The 20,452-nt window shown below is 36.2% G+C and overlaps 1 protein-coding gene across 6 annotated transcripts in view; it reads right to left on the bottom strand.

Moving 5' to 3' along the window:
* The window catches only part of upf2 (UPF2 regulator of nonsense mediated mRNA decay), a 49,451-nt gene that overhangs the window by 21,177 nt on the left and 7,822 nt on the right, over positions 1 to 20,452 (bottom strand). For 2 of the 6 annotated variants that reach the window (XM_008118836.3, XM_008118832.3), the window contains exons 2-13: positions 19,047 to 19,426; positions 16,752 to 17,531; positions 10,889 to 11,049; positions 10,397 to 10,594; positions 10,017 to 10,166; positions 8,530 to 8,592; positions 7,062 to 7,168; positions 5,382 to 5,467; positions 4,334 to 4,442; positions 2,191 to 2,304; positions 1,745 to 1,861; positions 966 to 1,151 (exon numbers count right to left, since the gene is read on the bottom strand). In XM_008118836.3, coding sequence (XP_008117043.1) covers positions 966 to 1,151; positions 1,745 to 1,861; positions 2,191 to 2,304; positions 4,334 to 4,442; positions 5,382 to 5,467; positions 7,062 to 7,168; positions 8,530 to 8,592; positions 10,017 to 10,166; positions 10,397 to 10,594; positions 10,889 to 11,049; positions 16,752 to 17,531; positions 19,047 to 19,408 — 2,433 coding nt within the window. In that variant the 5' untranslated portion in view covers positions 19,409 to 19,426. The remainder of the gene's footprint in view (positions 1 to 965; positions 1,152 to 1,744; positions 1,862 to 2,190; positions 2,305 to 4,333; positions 4,443 to 5,381; positions 5,468 to 7,061; positions 7,169 to 8,529; positions 8,593 to 10,016; positions 10,167 to 10,396; positions 10,595 to 10,888; positions 11,050 to 16,751; positions 17,532 to 19,046; positions 19,427 to 20,452) is intronic. The other 4 variants (XM_008118838.3, XM_003226135.4, XM_008118835.3 and 1 more) reach the window with 3 other exon arrangements.

Here is a 20,452-nt window from a genome sequence, read left to right on the forward strand (position 1 = left end):
GTCTAGCTCCTATCTTCTTATTCACTGCAGTGTGCTCCAGCTTACTTTACCAATTATTTCACAACAATTTACTGTATATACCCGAGTATAAGCCTAGTTTTTCAGCCCTTTTTTAGGGCTGAAAAAGCTCCCCTCGGCTTATACTTGAGTGAGGGTCCTGGCCGGCTTCTATTCAGGTCGGCTTATACTTGAGTATATAGGTATTCAGAGTTGGACAGTCTTATCTTATTAAAGTCTTATTATCTTAAATTACAGTTTTATATATTCAAAAACATTTAACCTACTGATGCCTCAAATAATGCAATTTTATTAATATCTATTTTCATTTTTGAATTTCCCACCCTCGTCTCATACTCGAGTCAATAAGTTTTCCCAGTTTTTGTGGTAAAATTAGGTGCCTCGGCTTATATTCGGGTCATCTTATGCTTGAGTATATACGGTAAATAGAGAAGAAAAACCCAATAACTTAAGTCTGCTTCTGAGATAGCTGTGTAATCATTATTCACAAAAACAATGGCCAACTCAAATTTTGGTGCCTCAAATGTTAAGTCTGTTTCTAGGTATATTTGACCTGCTGATTCTAAAAATGGTGTATTTTTCCCTATCAGCTCTAGTTTTTGATACACAGAACATATGCTATATACCAATTGCCATCTGGTTGCCGATAGAAAATCATGATAATCATGATAAGTAGAGCTGAAGTGGTCTATTCAATGCAATGTTCTCAATCAGCACCCCCAAATAATCCAAATAAAAAGCAAGACACCAAGAAAAATTGGTTGGGCTATGTAATGACTTGGGAAAGAAAACAATATTGGGTTGTTGTATGCCATAGGTGTGGGCGAAATGTCAGGAGAGAATACTTCTGGAACATGGCCGTACAGCCCGGGAAACATACAACAATTCTGTGATCCCGGCCATGAAAGCCTTCAACAACACAGAAAACAATATTGATGGGGACGCACCTTCTCAGTTGTGACCTTAGAAAGATCCTTGTAAAGGAGCTTCCGAATATACTCCTGGAGAGGAGGACGTTTCTTTTTCACTGTTTTCTCAGCTGGAGGAGGATTGCAATAGTAGTAGGCATTTTCCACCATTGTGACATACCGGGCATCTAGGTGCATTGCTTGTTTTTTCCGCATCATCTGTTCCTGGAAACAAATTAAAAAATGGAATCATCTTGAGCAGGTATTCTAATTTTTAGTCAGACCATGTGTTTTGCCAAGCTTCACATGAACCACCCATCTAGCCAAAACAATAGCTTGTGTAGTGTCTGTTCACCAAGTTAAGATTTATTTAGGTTTCCTTTCTGGGACTCCATTAACTATAACACATGCAATGAAGAAAGATAAAGCATCTGCAGTTTTCATCTAGTATGTCTTTGCTCCATGGGCTCTCTGTCCAACAAGCTGCAACTAGTGTTTTTAAGCCTGACTTCTACATTCAGGTCCTGGAACCAGTTCAGAAACGTACTGAGGGTGAGCAAATTATTTCAGAAATGTGAAGCATGCATTCCATGTGGAAGGCTATTAGCAGAGAATTGATTTTTGAATTTTCCTTTTCAAACATAGGAACAAATTGCATTATAGTAAATAATTATATGTTAAGTTAGATGGGGAGGAATTTCTTAAATCTGCAGCAGCAAACTGGCTCCTTGTCTAGTAACTTTTAGAACCAATTGGTTGTGGCACATTTTTTTACAAATATGATTCTGACACAGCTCTCTTGAAAACATGATTCTTACCAAAAGAACACTCGTTCTTAAATGGGATTCTGGCGATCTGAAGAGGAATCTACCACAGGTTTCTAACAGCGTACATGCCATTTCAATATGATGGTGTGAGAAGTCAGACAAAAGCATCTGTGGACATATATATTACATTTTGAACATCTTGCACTCCAAGACACTCATTTATCATACAGTAATCTTAGCAAAATATTTTGGACTTAATTTATCAAGCACACTTTGCAATACTGAGAAATCTTTTCAAGAAAGCACAAGTCTCTCATTACAAATCTATGCCCCAGTTTTTACGGATGAACCTTTTTTCCATTAAATGAAAGTGGTATCGCCCACCCAAGAAATTCTAATTATATGGAATTTCTCTACTATTTTAAAAACTGTATCTAGATTCATTTTAAGATAATGCAGACCTGAATACTAGAGGAGAAAGAATATAAAACACAAACCTTTAAGCAATGCAGAGTGTCACTTTTGGAGAACATTTTAAACTTAGTAAGCTCGCCAATGAATCGTACAGTTTTATTTTTTGTCTCAATGTTGATCTGGTCCTTCTTTCTCACCTAAAGATGTGAAGAAAATATATCTTCAGGATGTAATAATAAATGTTTAATTTTAATACTGTTATGTTTAATTCTGTTTTAATGTTTACATATGTGTATATTTTAAATTATGTGCTCATACTTTTAATTGCAAGACGCTTTAAGTCTCCTTCAGGAGAATTAACGCAAGGTAAAAACATAAACATAATAATAATAATAATAATAATAATAATAATAATAATAATAATAATAATAAACAATCCCAAACAATCTACCTGGGTCTACCTTGAATTGTGGACATCTATTTGTACAAGAGGCCACGATGCAGCAGATATTTATATAAATGGAAGACTAAGATAGTAAATGTTGCTGATATTTCCTCCTCCTTCTGATATTCCTTCCAACCCCAAATCTGGGTTTAGGGGAGGCTTTCTTCCTCTACCATTAGCAGATTTGTGTTTGGATAAAGTAGATTTTTATTGTATCCCCATTTATTCTTAATACTTCTGAAGTGCTATTGTTTTATAATATACTAGCTGTGCTCGGCCACGCGTTGCTGTGGCGTTTTCTGGTGGTGTTGGTGAGAAAATGTTGAGGTAGTGGTGGTATTGAATGTCTGTTGTATGGTTGTCTTTATGTTTAGTATGCACACTGAAGTGGATTATATGGCAGTGTGGAGTCAAGATAATCCAGTTCAAAGCAGATAATATAAGATTCTAAATGGGTTATATAGCTGTGTGGAAGGGCCTTGAGTCTACACTGCCATATAATCCAGTTCAAATCTGATAATCTGTGGAAGAGGCCTAAGTGAGGTCTAACTGTGCCTGTCCCCTGGGCTGAGTAGTTTGCTAGGAGACCAAGTGGGCGGAGCTTAGCCTTCAAACTGGCAGCAATTGGATAAAAACTATTATTCCTCTCCCTGTAATTAGGACTTTATTTTTCTTTTCTTTTTGTTGTATCAACCTAGAGCCATGAATGATGGGTTGTGTTGTCAAATTTCGAGGGTGGGGGGCCTGTAGTTTTGTTGTTTTGTCCGCTGCCCTGATGCCATCACTCTTTTATATATATAGATAGATGAGAATCTACCACTGTATTGCTATACAATTCACATATTTTATATTCCAGATCTAGGGGTTAGACATTTTCTGATTTGCTATAAAACTTTGTACTCACCAAAGAGTCAAGTCATTTTTCTATTAGAAATCACTCAGTTGAAACTGGTACCCTTTCCTGTATATGGTGGAAACTAAGGAATCATGAGCACTTCAACATTTTCCTTTTATTTATTTTTTATTGTGATGTGCTGTCAAGTATCTCTGACTCTTTCTAGTCTACAGTTGCAGAATTAGATCTTGAAAATGTTCCTTTCTGGAGTACAATATCCACAATCTTCCAGTCAGCACGGCTATAATGACTGGGAGATCTTAGGAATTGTAGTCAAACAAAATCAATCTTCACACCTTTGTGTGGAACCACCTGCCTATGACAATCTTTTCTTCAGATAACACAAAACAGCAGGATTGGAAATAGACATCAAATACATTATTTGCTTATGAGCTTCAAAAATTATAGTCTATTCACAACATAAACATTGTTAATCAAATATCAGTTCCATGGAGTAAAAAATCTGTAAATTCTAAATTGTTCTAAATTGTTATAAATTTAACAGATGTAAAAAGCTAGATCAGCTGTCAGAATTTTTAAAAAGACCTATCTCTTCTGGCAGACCTACTCAGCCAGTTTAAGCATGAATTCTAAACTCGTGTCTTGTGTTTAATCTCTATTCTGTGTATTTTATAGAAATATGTTTTAATATGTTACTTTCATAGAAATATATTACAATGTTTATGTATTTTAATTATGCTGTAACCCACCTTGATATAAGGCGGGTAAGAAATAATAATAACAATTATTATTATTAATTATTATTATATTCTTATGATTCTCAACCTAATCCTTTAATGTTTCATATGACGAGAGAGAGAGATTGATTTTGACAAGAGTTAACGAACAAATGAATCTATAAAATACAAAACCAAGAGAGACATACATGAAACCTGAAGTCGCCTTTCAGCATGGAACAGAGGTCCTCGGCTACATCAGACATACAGGGATGCAATGTGCCCACCAATCTTGCATAAAAAGGTAGCAAATCTAGCCTACAAACAAAAGATCATACATTTGTAAAATTATACTGGTATAAATCCTCAACAGGTTTTTTTGCAAGCATATTTTTAAAATAGAGAAAAGAAGAATGTGGGACAATATCTGATCATATAGCATTAAAACCTTTAAATTTTACTATTGATACATCACCATTTATATAAAACAGGCACAGTTTTAACAGGCCCAAAAGGGCCTTGATAAATCTGTCGTAAGCCTTATTAAGATGTTCTGAAATGTCTGTAAGATAAACATGTGAAAAGCAGGGGATTGGATTACCTCTGTTGTTTTAGTCACTTCAGGTTCACACTGAATGTGAAATGCAACAATCTGAAGAAGAGAGCATCCTCTGTACATGAAGGCTCTTCAAGCCATTGAAAATGCTGATTGACTAATATGCTCAGTTGTGTGCAGAACCTGCAGGCATAAGAGGATGTCTCCCTCTTCAGACAACTGCCACACATCTGTAAATAAAGGAGTCAGCAAGGAATATTCCCGACCAACTCTGCTTTATTCATCTGAACTCTACTCAGCAATGTAAGCCCCTGAAGTAGGGAGCCTTGGCTCAAAATAAATATGTAAACACCCCATTCACAAAGCTGGATAAAACAGTTCTTCAAGTCAGATCATTACTTCAATTTTGTTGTCTCTTAATTTAACAACAGTTCTAGCACCACTCATGCATTTCTGAGATGTATCAGAGAGGCAAAATCAAATAACATTGTATTGGATATCTTTATTATCACAATACAGTTGCTTGTACAATCCAGCTTCCAGGCCAACTAAATGTTTATGTATCCATAAAATTTGTATTATGTGTATACTGAGAGTTCAAATATTTATGCAGTTAACTACATAAATCCCTTGTTCATTTTTAAAGCACCTCTGTGAATTTCAGCCATTTTCTTTAATAAAACATTGACACCAAGACTTACCTTTGCCGAGGTACAATAAAAAGAGCCCGAACTAATTTTCTTCTGTTGGCCTTTGTGTTCATATTCATGCAAAAATCCATTGCAGCCTATAGAAAGAAATCTAAACTTTGAAACTGAACTTTTACAGGAAATACAACTTTAACAAGAATCAAATAAATGAATCAATGTTGCTTTCAGATGATTATGGAAAGCTTTCGCACTTTCCAACTATATGTTAAGATTTCTTTTCTCTTAAACTAGGGATTGGCATCTAGCTGGTTCTGGTAACATCAGTCCCCTGAATTTATTTCATCCTGGCTCCTAATGGTCCTGGCAACATAATATTACGTTTTGTTCAATATACAGTAGTTTTATACAGAACAAACGGAAAACTGTTTTTATATATACATGAGGTCTAGGCAGCATACATACATTAGCTCTATAAATGGAAACAGATACTCCTGATGATCATACGTGCATTAATTGTGTATGTTTTTATTGTACACACACACACACACACACATATATATATATGAGAATATCAAACACTGCTATGTTACTTGCCCAACTGAAATCATTAGTCTATCATAACTTTTGGACACTTACAAATTCCTCTGAGATTGTTATTTCAAAGTTGACATACAACAACCTATGTAGCTTACTGTTTTAAGAATAAAGGTAAAAGTGGATCTACCTATATTATACATCAAAGTCCCAACTTTATATTTCTTTTCATACAAAGCAAAACAAGGTGGACTATATTGATATCTTAAGGCTCCATGGGCATTCTCCAACTAGACAGTGCTGTAAGCTAGTATTTGGCTTCATGGGGTGCCAATCTCTCTCTCTCTCAAAAAAAAAAAATAATTTGAAATAAACACGAAGGGCAGCAAGTCTGATAGATACCAATGGAAGCGTTGTTGGACTCCATATTGGAAACTTCTGATGTATATTTATATTGTGTATTTATATCCCATCCTTCAGCAGGGAAAGCTCCCAAATCATCTTAAAAATTGTTAATTTGACAAATCCCTGCCCTCTGACTCACAATCTATATTATTATTATTATTATTATTATTATTATTATTATTATTACAGTAGAGTCTCACTTATCCAACATAAACGGGCCAGCAGAAAGTTGGATAAGTGAATATATTGGATAATAAGGAGAGATTAAGGAAAAGCCTATTAAACATCAAATTAGGTTATGATTTTACAAATTAAGCACCAAAACATCATGTTATACAACAAATTGGACAGAAAAAGTAGATCAATACGCAGTAATGCTATGTAGTAATTACTGTATTTACGAATTTAGCACCAAAATATCACGATATATTGAAAACATTGACTACAAAAATGAGTTGGATAATCCAGAACGTTGGATAAGTGAGTGTTGGATAACTGTGACTCTACTGTATTATTATTATTATTATTCCTTGCTTTATCTCTCCTGAAGGAGACTCAAAGCTGCTGTAAACAGAAGATACAAGAAAAGGATATGGGGGGAAAGGACTGAATTCGTCAGATATTGCCTGTACGTTTCTCACTACTCCTCTAGGCTATAACAGTAGCTGTTGAGATATTGGCAGGGTTCTTCATCAGTTGCTAAGCCTAGACATGACGGCTTGACATCAGCAAACAATACTAATTTTTTCATACGTAAAGACAGAGAGAAGAACTATTAACTGCCAACTGTACCTTGTCTATTAGGTCTCTATTTACACAATTTGGGAGTTGCTGAAGGAAAGCATCTACAATAAGCTTCAAGTGAGACCCAGTACTGGTTTCTTCATCTTCTTGCTCTACTTGAGTGTAAAAACAAACAGAGAAACCAAAAGCAGAGACACTTAAAATGGTCATACAATTATTTAAATCAGTTTCTAAGTTTTATTAACTCACTCACCTTAGGGAAGTGAATCTTACTTTGTCAATGCGGAAACACAAATAGACAAAAGACATCCATCTCTACAGGATATTCCCTAGCACCATCTTTAAACGGCTCAAAAATGCATTTGAAATATATACAGAAAATAGGACAGAAAAGACAGCAATATCCAATGTTATTTTCATTAGCAATAACAAAGAATAAATACACAAAGCAGGTACATACATGCAAACATCAAATAGATAGATCACTAAAGGTATCAAAGAAAACCTGGATTTGCCTTTTTCTAGTGAAGAAAATCAAGGTGATAATATAAACAATTTGCATCTAAGCAGGAAACTAGACCTGTGGATTACCCATTAAGCTCCAACCTTGGAGACTTAGATATCACAATCAATTTATCATCTACGATCCCATAAACACCAGTGTAAAGTTGCTATCATAAAGGCCATCACCAATCCCCTACAGGGTTATTGCAAGGAGAAATAAGCCAAGAACAGTAAAGCCCTTTGCATATTAGAAGTGCTTAATCAAGTTATTAATAACAAGGAGAGATTATTAGCATCCTATCATGCAGGACTCTTCATGGACATCCTCCCCAATGTTCCTCTTCACAGTATATCAATTTTATGTATTTTGGCAATCTAACACACGTTGATATTATGGTTTCAAAATAAGAGCTTTAAATTCTGGATTTCTGGAGACTTTGGTAAACTCAAAGTAGTCTATCATACTTAATGGGTAGATTTTAAGTGTGGTTGGTACCTTTTACTATTTAAATTTTTGTAGGATCGCTCTTAGGAAATTCAAATGCTCACCGTTTATCACACAAGTAACTGTTAGTAATGTGAAGAATACTATATCTAACTTTCACTTTTATTTTTTCAGCAGTTGCTAAAAAACTATGAGACCAATTTCACTTTGTCACTATAATAAGTTCAAAGTGCATTCAAAACCAAATGCATTCAAACTCACATCTAGCATTCTGTAGCTAGAAAAGACTAATATTTTAAGCTCATATCTGTATTTTTTTCACTATGAGGATATATTTCCCTCAATCATCCACTTTGTTGGAGAAGCTCACTGTAAAAATTGATCATTTTAAGAACTTTGTTTTGTTCCTATAGAAGATTTATAGAATACTGATGTGATATACAGCTCCTCTGATTACAGATAGTTTGATGTTAGCTATTCTTCCTGGAACTTCTATCTGCTCCCTATTCCTTATAAGTTATCTGATTAAAATACTTTCTTTTCCTTAGTTACCACCTCAAAACTCACTTCTTGCAGCTTTCTTTCCGTTGCTATTTTCAGCTCCGGTGCTATCTGCTCCCTGTTTCTTCCCTAATCACATTAAAAATAGAACAAAAACATTTTACATACCCGTAACACCACACTGTGCAAAAGCCATGTTTTATTATGAAAAAAGAGATTTTATTTAGTTATATATACAAATTCCCTCCCCAAGATCGTATTTCTTCCCATCATAATACTATGCAGTGAAAATTTTAAACAGCTGGGGGCATGAAGTACATTAATAATACTTTATGCATAATTATAAAGTTATAAAAGAAACAAACAGTGCCATAGTGCATTTTAATATGAATCTCATGCCAGAGAGAGTGGGGAGGGAATTGTTTAGATTAACTGGTCTCATTAAAATAAAGGTTACAGGCAAGCCAAATATCCAGATTTTACATTAGATTTTTATATTACTTTGCAATTCTAGAGAGTCCATGAAGCAGAATTGAATGTGATTGTTAAAATTCTCTCTCACACCCTCTTATAGTGTCTGTGTCTCTCACGCACTTGCATACACAAACACTCTTTTGCCCATAACTATGCAGAGTGCTTTACAACTCATCTCATTCACCTTAACAACCCTGTGAAGCAGGTGACTATATTGTTCATATATTGCACATCAGAGACCTAAAACGAAAGGAATGTGATTTGTGGAAGGCATGCCAGTGAGTTTGTGAGTACTGTTTTCCACATGTAAATACAAAATTTCCAGTTACCACACTTCTTGGAAACCAGTGTTACAACACAGAATTATGTCCAAAAAAGAGAGAGACTGATGCTGAATTAAAAGGGAATTTGAGAACTATCAGCTACTACAGGAATGCCAAACATATTAAGAGTTATAGTTCTTGTGTTATTTTAAAAGCCATGCAGGTACACACAAGACATTTGAAATCGGTGTTAAAAGATTCCCAGAAAAATGTCCTATCAATAAGACTAAACAAAGAAGGAAAATATCAAACCATCAACAAACTGCTGAGAAGCCAATGAGAAAATCTCAGCAATTGAAAAATATTTTGAAAACTATTGTAAGCAGCAGTACATCACCATACATACAAAACAGCAGCAGGAGTAAGGAAGCGAAATATGCTACCTTTTCATTATTAATGAACCTTTGCCCAGGGGCTATTTTCTACTTCCACAAGCAATGGGCGATCTCAGCTTACAGGAGCAAGTATCAGTTAACAGCAATAGCCAGCAATAATAACCATTAAGAATGCTATTCCTTTCTTGCCGGTATTATAGAAATAGCTTTGATTAAAAATATCTACACAACAGAGGTTGTGGAGTTAGAATAGTGGAATCTACTACTGGACTGTTGCTGCAACCCTCAAAATGTTAGCATTGAACATATTGCATCAGTATTATGAAAAAAAGTTGTGCCTATTGCTGCAAAATGAGTTAGTTAAAAATAACAATTACAAGAAACACAGTACATCTAATGTACTCCTATTTGTTATCATTACCTTGTTCATCAAGAAGCTTTTTTGTGAGATCTTCTGTTTCATCACCACAGTCTAACTCGAGGGTGTCATCGTTGATATCTAAATTCTCCAGGTCCAACTCCAGATCTTCAGTACCAGACACATCTCTGTTTTCCTTAGCTTCTTTTAACTCTGCTTCCAAAAGTAGTACAACATACATAATTCTTATATTTCTAATTTGCCCTTTGATTCCAAAGTGGTAGTGCTAGTTTATCGGAAATAGTATGGAAACATGTCACCAAAGTGAAGCTTTATTATTAAAAGCTAGGAAGCAGAGTCATGCTGCCAAATTAGAAGAAGGCTAAAACCCTACCAACCCTTTTATATCAAAACATTCAGCAGTAAATGTCCAAAAACTGTACCTTTAGTATCTTCTTTGCTTGAGTCCTTGTTCTGTGAACACTTTTCATTATCCTTGAACAAGATTGCTGGCACAAATGCTTTCAAGTCAATAAGATTCTCGTAGAAATTTCGAGCATCTTCATCTTCCCAGATGCCCCCATCTAAGTCATATTCACCAGGCTTGCCAGGGGTAAAAATGTCAATGCCAGGCCCATGTTCTAGAATAATACACACAACGGTAGATCACTATTAACTGTAAAGTGGAATTTTCGGTATGAATTATTTTACTGTGTTTTAATCTTATGGCTATGTCTTTTAATATATGTACTCTTAGTGGTTTTATATTTTTATCTATATATTTTAACAATGTTGGACCCCACCTTGAGGAGAGACTGGAAAGAAATGTTTTTAAATTATTATCACTACTACTACTACAATTATAAAGTAAGCAAAACATCACTGTGATAACAAAGCTATTGTTATATCTGTCTTACTGCCTAGAAGACTCATACCTTCTGGTACTGGCTTCTCCTGTGGAAGATCAGGCATATTTTCATCCAGAAGATCAGCTAGAGACTGAGAGTTTGCCAACAACTTCTGATAGGACATGGCAAATTCTTCATACTGTTTATGTCGATCTTCACTTAATTCCCCTTTAGAGTGCAAAATACGCCTAGAAGAGTCATACAGAGCAAGAAAAAATAACATCACAGGACTCAACCATTTTTTTCTAACATTCCTTTCACATCCAATTAAGCCCCAAATGTCAGAGGTGAACTGATGTTGCAATATTTAAATCCTCTAAAAATATTCCACATTAAAAATCATGACAAATATCTGATACTATTATTTGACTGTAGAAAACACAAACACACAAAAGGACCATGTATAAGTCGAGGCAGGTTTAAGGGTCAAAATTATGGATTTTGCTATGATCCATGGACAAGTTGAGGATCATTCACAGGGAGGGAGGAATGCCAGCATTACTTCAGGGGAGCAGTCACCGCCCAGCCAATGTTGCGATCATTTTCCTGATGAGGGATTTAAAGGGGCCAGAATTGGCAATATGATGGAGAGAGCAGAGAGGCGAGTGTTTCATTTAGGATCTCTCAGGACAGACTAAGCTCTCGCCTTTTGTACCTCTACTCAGAGGAAATGTTGGTTCCTTTTTTGATAAGACTTATTGTAAAGTAAGACTTATTGTAAAGTAACTAAGATTTTTTAGGTTGATTTTTTACCAAAATGTTTAGATCTCTCTCTATGTGTATGTGTGTGTGTGTGTGTGTGTGTGTGTGTGTGTGTGTGTGTGTGGAGTCTCCGGTGGCGCAGCGGCTTAAATCACTGATCTGCTGAACTTGCTGAGCAAAAGGTCAATGGTTGGAATCCGGGAAACAGAGTGAGCTCCTGCTATTAGCCCCAGCTTCTGCCATCTAGCAGTTCAAAAACATGCAAATGTGAGTAGATCTGGCGGGAAGGTAACAGCACTCCATGCAGTCATGCCAGCCACATGACCTTGGAGGCGTCTACGGACAACGCTGGAGATGAGAAATGGAGATGAGCACCAACCCCCAGAGTCAGAAACAATTAGACTTAATGTCAGAGGAAAACCTTTACCTTTTTATAAGTATATAAAGTAAAAGCACAGATAGCAAAGGATTATAACTAACCCTCCTATCTCTGAGACAAATTACACTAATGTTCTCTATATTCTTTTCGATATTACTTCTTAAATGGTGTCTGTAATGTACTTCTGTCTTTTACCTGAAATAATCACTGTACTTCACGACGTTATAAAAGCAAAATACAAACATATTTGACCACCAAGCATATCAAAGATGGACCAAGAAAGAATGGGGGAAGGGTGGTCCACAGACAAAATGCAGCCCTTTTCTTTTAGAAAGAAAGACTTCAAGTAGATTGACAAAAGACCTCTTCTACGCCTAAAGCAGCAATAGAAGAAGGAATATATGGAAAATTGCCTCATGTCCTCTCAGGGAACTTTTAATATTTTTCAAAAGTTATTAAAATGTGGCACAGCCATGGGGCAGCTCTCTAAAAATATCCCTCCTGCCACCAATTCCTGTAGCTGCCCAGCGCTGATCTATAATAAATTTAAATGTCACCTTCGACTCATGGTAATAGAAATATGAGAATAAACTATATGGGTAAATTTTTATGCCCTTTGAAAGCAATTAAAATGCATTTTGCACTTTGCAAGCAATGTTGATGCCTAAAGTCTACTGCCTGGAGTGATTCAATCTCATATGACTTAAATGCTGGGCACACCCTGATAAATAATTGGGGATTCAATATCCAAAAGCTTCAAATGTCCCCAGACCTGGGCTAGGCAAAGAGTCACCCCAAGGCTGATTTTGAGGCTTCAATCCGCTCACTCCCTCAACTCTACTGAAGCACCAAGTTTTTAAAAAGTATAAAATTGATTATAAAATTGATTATAAAAAGCAGTCATGAGTGATGATACAACATTTAAATAGCATGTACTGAAATAACAGAAAATAATAATTTCTAAGCATAGATGTGGACTTCCAGCCAAATAGTTTTGTTTTGTTTCCAGTTTTTGGCAATCCATATAGCCACCATAGAGGCAGAAGAAGGCAGAAAATTGTTCCCAAAGCCATCCATGCTTTTGGCTTGGAATGGATGAACACAAAATATTGTCAAACAGACATTAAATTCCTTTGTGTTATGAAGTGGCACATACAGTGCCAGCAACAGAGCTGAAAGAAAAATGACAACCACAACATCCCCATCTGTGTGTCACAAGGTGTTATGCTCTAGAAAGCAGTAACTCTGTAACAGTTTAGCTTCCAATCTTATTATGTCTATCCAGACAGCCACATCGTACTCACTACCGAAGCATATGTCTCCCTTTCACAATAACACTCATCTACAGTAATACAGAATAGGTAGTCCTCCAGATGTTATCATACTGTCCTCACCACCTCAGTTAATGGCAAGGGTTGCTGCAACCCAGCAACATCTGGGAGAGCAGATATTCCTCATCCATGGTTTGGAAGAACTATTCCCAAAATTTACTGTTCAATGGATTTGAACATGTGCATATTTAAAAAACTTGGGAGACCATTAAATTTTCAATAATCAGATTAAAATAAAAATATAAATCTATGATATGGAAACATGATATGGGTTTGTTCTTAAATTAAATTTGTAAGTTGGAACAGGTACACGTTTTAAGTGCACCTCCAGCCATGCACGCACGCGCACACACACACACACACACAGAGAGAGGGGGGGGGGGTTGGATAGCATAGAGAAGGGTTAACACCCCTCTAGATGCTCTGAGTCCCCCTCGGGGTAAGATAGGGTAGGATACAAATACAGTAAATAAATATAGTGTTGGTTTTGCTGGCTGCACCCCTGTTCAGAAGATTTCATCTCACTTTCTGTTCCTGTGATAACTGGATTTTGAAAAATTTACTTTGTTGTGCAAACAAGGATTGGTGATAAAGCTTCAGCTGAGACATCTTTTCCCCACGATAACTCTTTCAGGAGTGAATTTCCCTTCCTAGATTTCATCTCACTTCCTTTTGTCTTAGCCTTGTTCTTAACTATGAGTCATTTGTAAGTCAGATGTTTGTAACTCGGGGACTGCCTTTATAAGCACCCTCTTGAAAAATCAAATAGAAATTGAGAATTATGAAGAAAGTCAGAAAACATAAAGCCAACAAAGTGAAAAGCTAACAAATCTTTGTAAATGGATAAATTTTGAATATGCAACTTTCATGAACTAGGGAACCACACTACCACTAAGTCTGTAATACATACCCCACTGCTGTAATCAAATACAGTAGCAAAAAACAAATCAAAACAAAACACACTAACATTATTCAAGGTGCTTCTATTTCAAAATAAGATGTACAAGGAGCTTGCGTTTGAAAATGACTTCTGGAGGTTCTGGACGTGTAATATGTTCCTAAATACGGCACATATTTGACAGTCTTGTCAGAAGGGGAGGAATTGCCACTGAACTATGTTTTGGTTATGGTCCTCAATTCCGGTTGACCTTGGCAGGCAGACATTACTTGTGGCCATTAAAGACAGTTCCACAAAAATTACTTTGATCCTTAAAGAATAACAAGCAAGAACATTCTCACACTACAATTCACATTTTAGACAAAAGCATTCAATCAAAACCATGTCCCATCCTCACATCACCTGCACCTCTCTCAAGTTCTCAAACAAACAGAGAGGCCTTAGGCACCACACAGAAATACTGAATATATACTTTATATTCTTTATATATTTATATTCTGCTCCCAACCGCAAGCACTCCAACTTTATCCAGCTGAAATAACACAGAATGAATGTAGAACATGGTAATATTTACTAATATTACAAATAGTTTGGAAAGTTGATACTTCAGCCTTAATTTGCACCAAAAAATCCAGCAGCTATACTAGTTACCATTTATCTTCTGCCTTGCAACTTTATTGCCCATTGATAGTTTATTAAAGCATATAAAAAGACCATATTACTTTGCTTGACTGACACTAATTAGGAAGACTTCATGTAATCTTCTTTTTAACTCAACAAATTCTTATTATTTCAGTTTTGTCATAGTAATAAATCTGGTTGCCAAACTTTGCAGAACAGATCAATAAATAGTTGCTAAACACTACACCAGCCCAAACATTTATCTTCAAGGACCATTACATAATTTATTTATTTTTTTAAAAAAAATCTGTTTTTGCAGATGTTTGGAGAAAACACTTTTAACAGTAATAGATAAAACCACAAGTTAGAAAGGCAAGTTAGAAAAATGGGCCATCAAACAGTGGGATTTGCTCGTTCTACAGAATATTCACACCCAGGAACGCTGTTCTGTTTCCCCAATACCACCTTCTTACCACGATCTCCTTTACTTCTCCTTCATCCCCCCTTCCTAATTCAATGGGGTACTCCAATTCTCTTAACCAAAAATATCCAGTTCTTTTCTTCATAGTTCCCCCAAAATTTACTTTGATCCTTAAAGAATAAAAAGAACGTTCTCACACTACAATACACATTTTAGACACAGCATTCAAAACCATGTCCCATCCTCACATCACTTTTTTATCCTCTATTCTGTGTCTTCTTCATCTAAATCTCATGGACTTTTTCGTGCACCTGCTGTTCTCTCCTTGCTATATGATGCTTCCATAAAAAAGCAGAAGCTCGCTAGAGGGGAAAAAGTGACACTATAGAGCAGAGATCCCCAAACTAAGGCCCACTGGTCAGATGCAACCCTCCAAAATGAATTACCCATCCCCTGCCCTTAAATTTAGACTTAGGGTTGCTCTAAGTCTGAAACAACTTAAAGGGACTTAACATGACTATCTCATTGGCCAAAAGAGCCCCCGATGGTGCAGAAGATTAAACCCTTGTGCCGTCTGGACTGCTGACCTAAAGGTTGGGTTGCTGACCTGAAGGTTGCTGGTTCGAATCCAACCTGGAGAGCGCATGAGGGGACATGAGAGAAGCCTCCCACAAGGATAGTAAAAACATCAATACATTCTTACAGATGGTCAATTATCTCACACCAGAAGTGACTTGCAGTTTTTCAAGTCACTCCTGACACGAAAAAAATCAGCCAAAAGCAGGCCCACACTTCCCATTGAAATACTGGTAAGTTTATGTTGTTCTTCATTTTAAATGTTATACTGTTCTTTCATGGTTTTTTGCATGACAAATAAGATATGTGTAGTGTGCATAGGAATTTGGTTTTTTTTTTTCAAACTCTAGTCTGGGTGCCCAACAGTCTGATGGATCGTAAACAGGCCCTCTGCTTTAAAAGTCTGAGGACCCCTGCTGAATGGGGAAAGCATACTTTAAGATATTATCAAACATTTGCCTTAGGTAACATATAACGAAACTGTATGGAAACAGCCTAGACAACTGTTTTTAAAAATCTAAAGCTCGCCATGTGTCCATTTTCCAGATGAGAAGTCACAGTAGACAAATACCGCAATTATAAGAGTGGAAGCCTGGGAGTAAACTCCATTGAAAGCAGCAGAAATTAGTTATGAGTACATAACCAGACATCTTCTATTCTAAGACACCATCAATTATAAGCTACACACTAATTTTAGTACCATCAATAGAAAAAAGCTACACAGACAACCTATATATAAAAGGATTGGCAAGTCTAAGATGCACTCCGATTTTAGAGATTTTTATATGGGGAAAGAAATGTGACTTAGAATTGAAGCAACACATTATGTCAAAGACTGAAAGATCAATCCAATTCCCCCCACTTCTAAATTCAAATTTTGAAACCACAACAGTATCTCAAAAAAAGTTTTTACTCAATTCACTAAAAACTTGTCAATTCAGTAATATCATTTAAAATTTCACCTGTTTTGTCTTTCAATATTTTGTAGTTCCCTGTGGTCCCTTTTCAGATGTTTGGTCAAGGATGTAAAGTACTCCTTTAGCAGATTTTGGAAAGGTTGCTGCTTCTCTGGGCTAATTATTTCACTGGGAGGAAAACTCAAGTTAAATTTATCTGCTGCACCTTTAACCTTTCTTGGTACCAGACCAGCAATATCATCTCCGCAATGCCTGCAAAAACTAATAACCACTGAAACGTGGGTGTGGGTTTCCCGATCTGCATTAATAATGTTCTTTAGCTGTTCGTAGATTAAAGACAAGCCTTCCTTATCTGTGAAAATCCCAACTATTGTCAGCTCTGCAATGAATCGCAAATCCGTTCGTAGTTTAGTAATGTTGGGCATTTTCTCTTCTTTCCTTGCTTCAAAATGTTTCTTCCATACCTGCAGAAGTGACGGAGCAAAGTCAGCATAACGCTGGTGGAACAAGGAACACAAATGCACCGCACAGTTTACATCTGATATTTTCAGTTTTGCTTCCACTATGGAAGCAACAGCCTCTGCAATGTACTTGCTTAAATTGAGCCCATTAAAATCGTGGGACAAGGAGTCTCTCTGCTGTTCTGTGATAGTTTTTAACTTTTTCACAAAGGCAGTATTTTTCTTGAGGCTTGAATCCAGTCTGCTGAAGAAGTTCTCTTCAGGGCGACTATCTGGTGCATTCTGGTTTTTGCTACGAAGTTCCTTTCTTGCCTGGTGGCGTTCCCAAGCTTCCTGGTGGAGTTGGTGTGCCTCTTCTTTCTCTCTAAAGAGAAAACACATGAGAAAAATGTTTTAATTATCTTTTAATTATCATTTATAACCCCAAAAATATTTTACAACATTTATAAACAAAAAAGGAATCTTAAAGGACTTTAGCAACATATTTTAACATTGTTTTTATTTAAGTACTTCAGAAAACTGCAAATAACAAGCAATAGTTTAGAAATTGCATCCCTACTTCCCTCTCATAGAGGGAATGCCTCTTATGTGATGCAAACTCAGAAGTTTCTAAGTGTGATAAAGGCACAATCCAAACATGGATGTTGATTATTTCTTCTCAAGGAAGCATTTTTAAAGATGCCAGCATCTCCTGCAATACTTAGACAATGCTACTTTTTCTTATAAAAATGTACTGGACATATGAACATTTAATCAAAGCTAGATAAATTAATCAACAAATCTGTGTTTCAGCTGGTACTATGGTTAATCTTAAGGAAAAACAACATAGTTTACTGAATTTCGCAATTAATATGTAAATGATTTATAAACTACTAACTCCTACCAGAATCAAAAGAACTCCACTAGGTATACCCAAAGGGATTATCTACGTTTTTCTTAGAACAACAAACTACCTGCTATGGTAAAAACCCGTTGAATAGTTTCCAGAATTTCAGGGATGCTTTCGTTATGTAGTGTGTAGCTACTAGGCACATGAACTTCTTTAAGCACATAAAGCTAGATACATACAGTAGTGTCCTTTGGTCACAACTGTTTCATTCAATCTATTTACTTCATCCATTCAAAAATGTGGTATCAACTATTTGTTCTGCAAGCAAATGAACAGATTCTTCTAAATGTGCAATATCTGAGACCACCCTAACACTGAGTTAGGCATGTAACACAACAGAAAAAAATGTATCCCCTACACGAGGAATCACAAAGCAGAATCCATTTCTTGAACTCCACACAATGGAGGGGGGGGGCCTTCTGTATGAGGGGCTTCTATGTGGGGACAATCAACAACCTAGTCCTCACCTTATGTTGGACATAGAAAAAAAGAGAATGGAGACAGAGAGAAGCCTTCCCTCAGCATGTTCTCCCTGTCATGATGCACACTCCTTGTTTTCAGTATCCCAGAGTCCCGAGTTAATGACTCATAGTTAAGAACAATAGTAACACTACAGAAAGTGAGAGAAATCTACCTCTTGGAATGGAAATCCACTCCTAGAAGACTTATCATGGGGGAAAGGTGTCTCTACTGTGAAGCTGTATCACCGATCCTTGTTTTCAGAACAAACCATTTTTTTCAAAATTCAATTCTCACAGGGACAGAAAGTGAGGTGAGATCTTCTGAATAGTGATACAAACAGCCAAACAAACACCACAGTGGTGTTAATTGTTCCCTATCCTATCCAAAGCTCATTGGATTTACACTTGAAAAATATACCTGTTCTGACTTACATATAAATTCAACTTAGGAACAAATCTACAGTAACTTGGGAACTGCCTGTATATTACTAGTGATAACTAGTACTGGTAACAAACACCAAAACCTTACTTAAGCTGAGCAGCAGCCTCTTCTTGTTGCCGCTTTAGTTCTTCCTCTTGCTTCATTTTCTCTTCCTCTTCAAGCTTTTGCTTTTCCTCCTCCTCTTTCTTTTTCTGCTCTTCCTCAGATTTAACCTTCTCATCATCTTTTTTCTTACGCTCCTTCTCTTCTTTTTTCCTCTTTTCCTCCTCCAGTTTTTTCTTTTTATCGTCAGGTGATTTAAGCATCTCCCTCTTCATGCCAAGCCTGACATCCTCTTTGGGCTTGTCCCTGCTGCTCACTGACCGTCTGTCACCAAACTCCTTATCTTTATTACTTAATGATGTTTCTTTTTCTTCCATGCTTGTCGACTTCTTACGTTCAGCTGGCATTATGTTACCCAGGAAGATCTGAAAAATGATTAACATTGAATGGTCATTACATTATCATTTAATTAAACAATACTTGGTTATCTATAGCCACCATGAATGCATTCTCAAAATGGCTTAGTATCAATAAATTTGGTATTTAGTTCAGAGAAAAAAGAACAGGAGCAGCCCAAGCATTTTGGGAACTAATTTTAAAAATCCAACCCCTGCCTCTCTTCCCCCGTTCCTCTATTATTAATTAATATGGGGCACAATCAAACCTATTCAGAGAACTAAAGAGTCAAGGCTCTGATTCAAATTTGACTGAAAACTGGTTGACAGTCATATCATCTTACCTCAGGGTTGGGTTGCCTTTGACCCCAGAACAAAACCAACAACAGTTGTTACAGAAGATACTGGGCTACCACTTAACCTAGCATCTCTGTATCAGTTTCTCTTTCTTCCCATTTGCCATCATAGGCTGTTATACTATTTGGACAAAGCAGAGAACATTGAAAAAGGAGAACCTCAGCACAGTTATCCTCAGCTCACTTATCCTGAAACAACAAATTTCACTTGCTGGAATATACCATAGTTTGCTTTCCTGCTCTAGCAATATCTGTAACTGGAGCTATTTTACTGTAACAAAAGCAACTCTTGACAACACAGCAGGTATTAATTAGTCATTTAAATATGTCATCATAGGATGTTTGCTTCAATTAAATTAAATAAGCAAAAATGTGGTCTCTTCAAAATGAGATTCCCACTTCCAAAATCTGCTTTTAGCTGGCTATTGTCAAAGATGAATATTTAGAGTTAAACAAATCAGAACAGATACATCAAATAAGAGCCTCAGATCAGAGCTGTGTTCTTTTTCCAAATAAAAGAATCAATTTCTACCCTCCGCATTACAAATAGGAACTTTAGAATGCCTTGGCAACCATGCTAAATGATAGGAACAGAACCGTAAATTAACTGTTGTTCAAATCTCAAGATGTTCCATTGCAAAGATATTTCAGATTGTCAATTATTGAATGAAACAATTTAAGAATATGAATGTTGCTGAAT

This window comes from Anolis carolinensis, chromosome 5 (assembly GCF_035594765.1).
Source record: "Anolis carolinensis isolate JA03-04 chromosome 5, rAnoCar3.1.pri, whole genome shotgun sequence".
Taxonomy (NCBI): domain Eukaryota; kingdom Metazoa; phylum Chordata; class Lepidosauria; order Squamata; family Dactyloidae; genus Anolis; species Anolis carolinensis.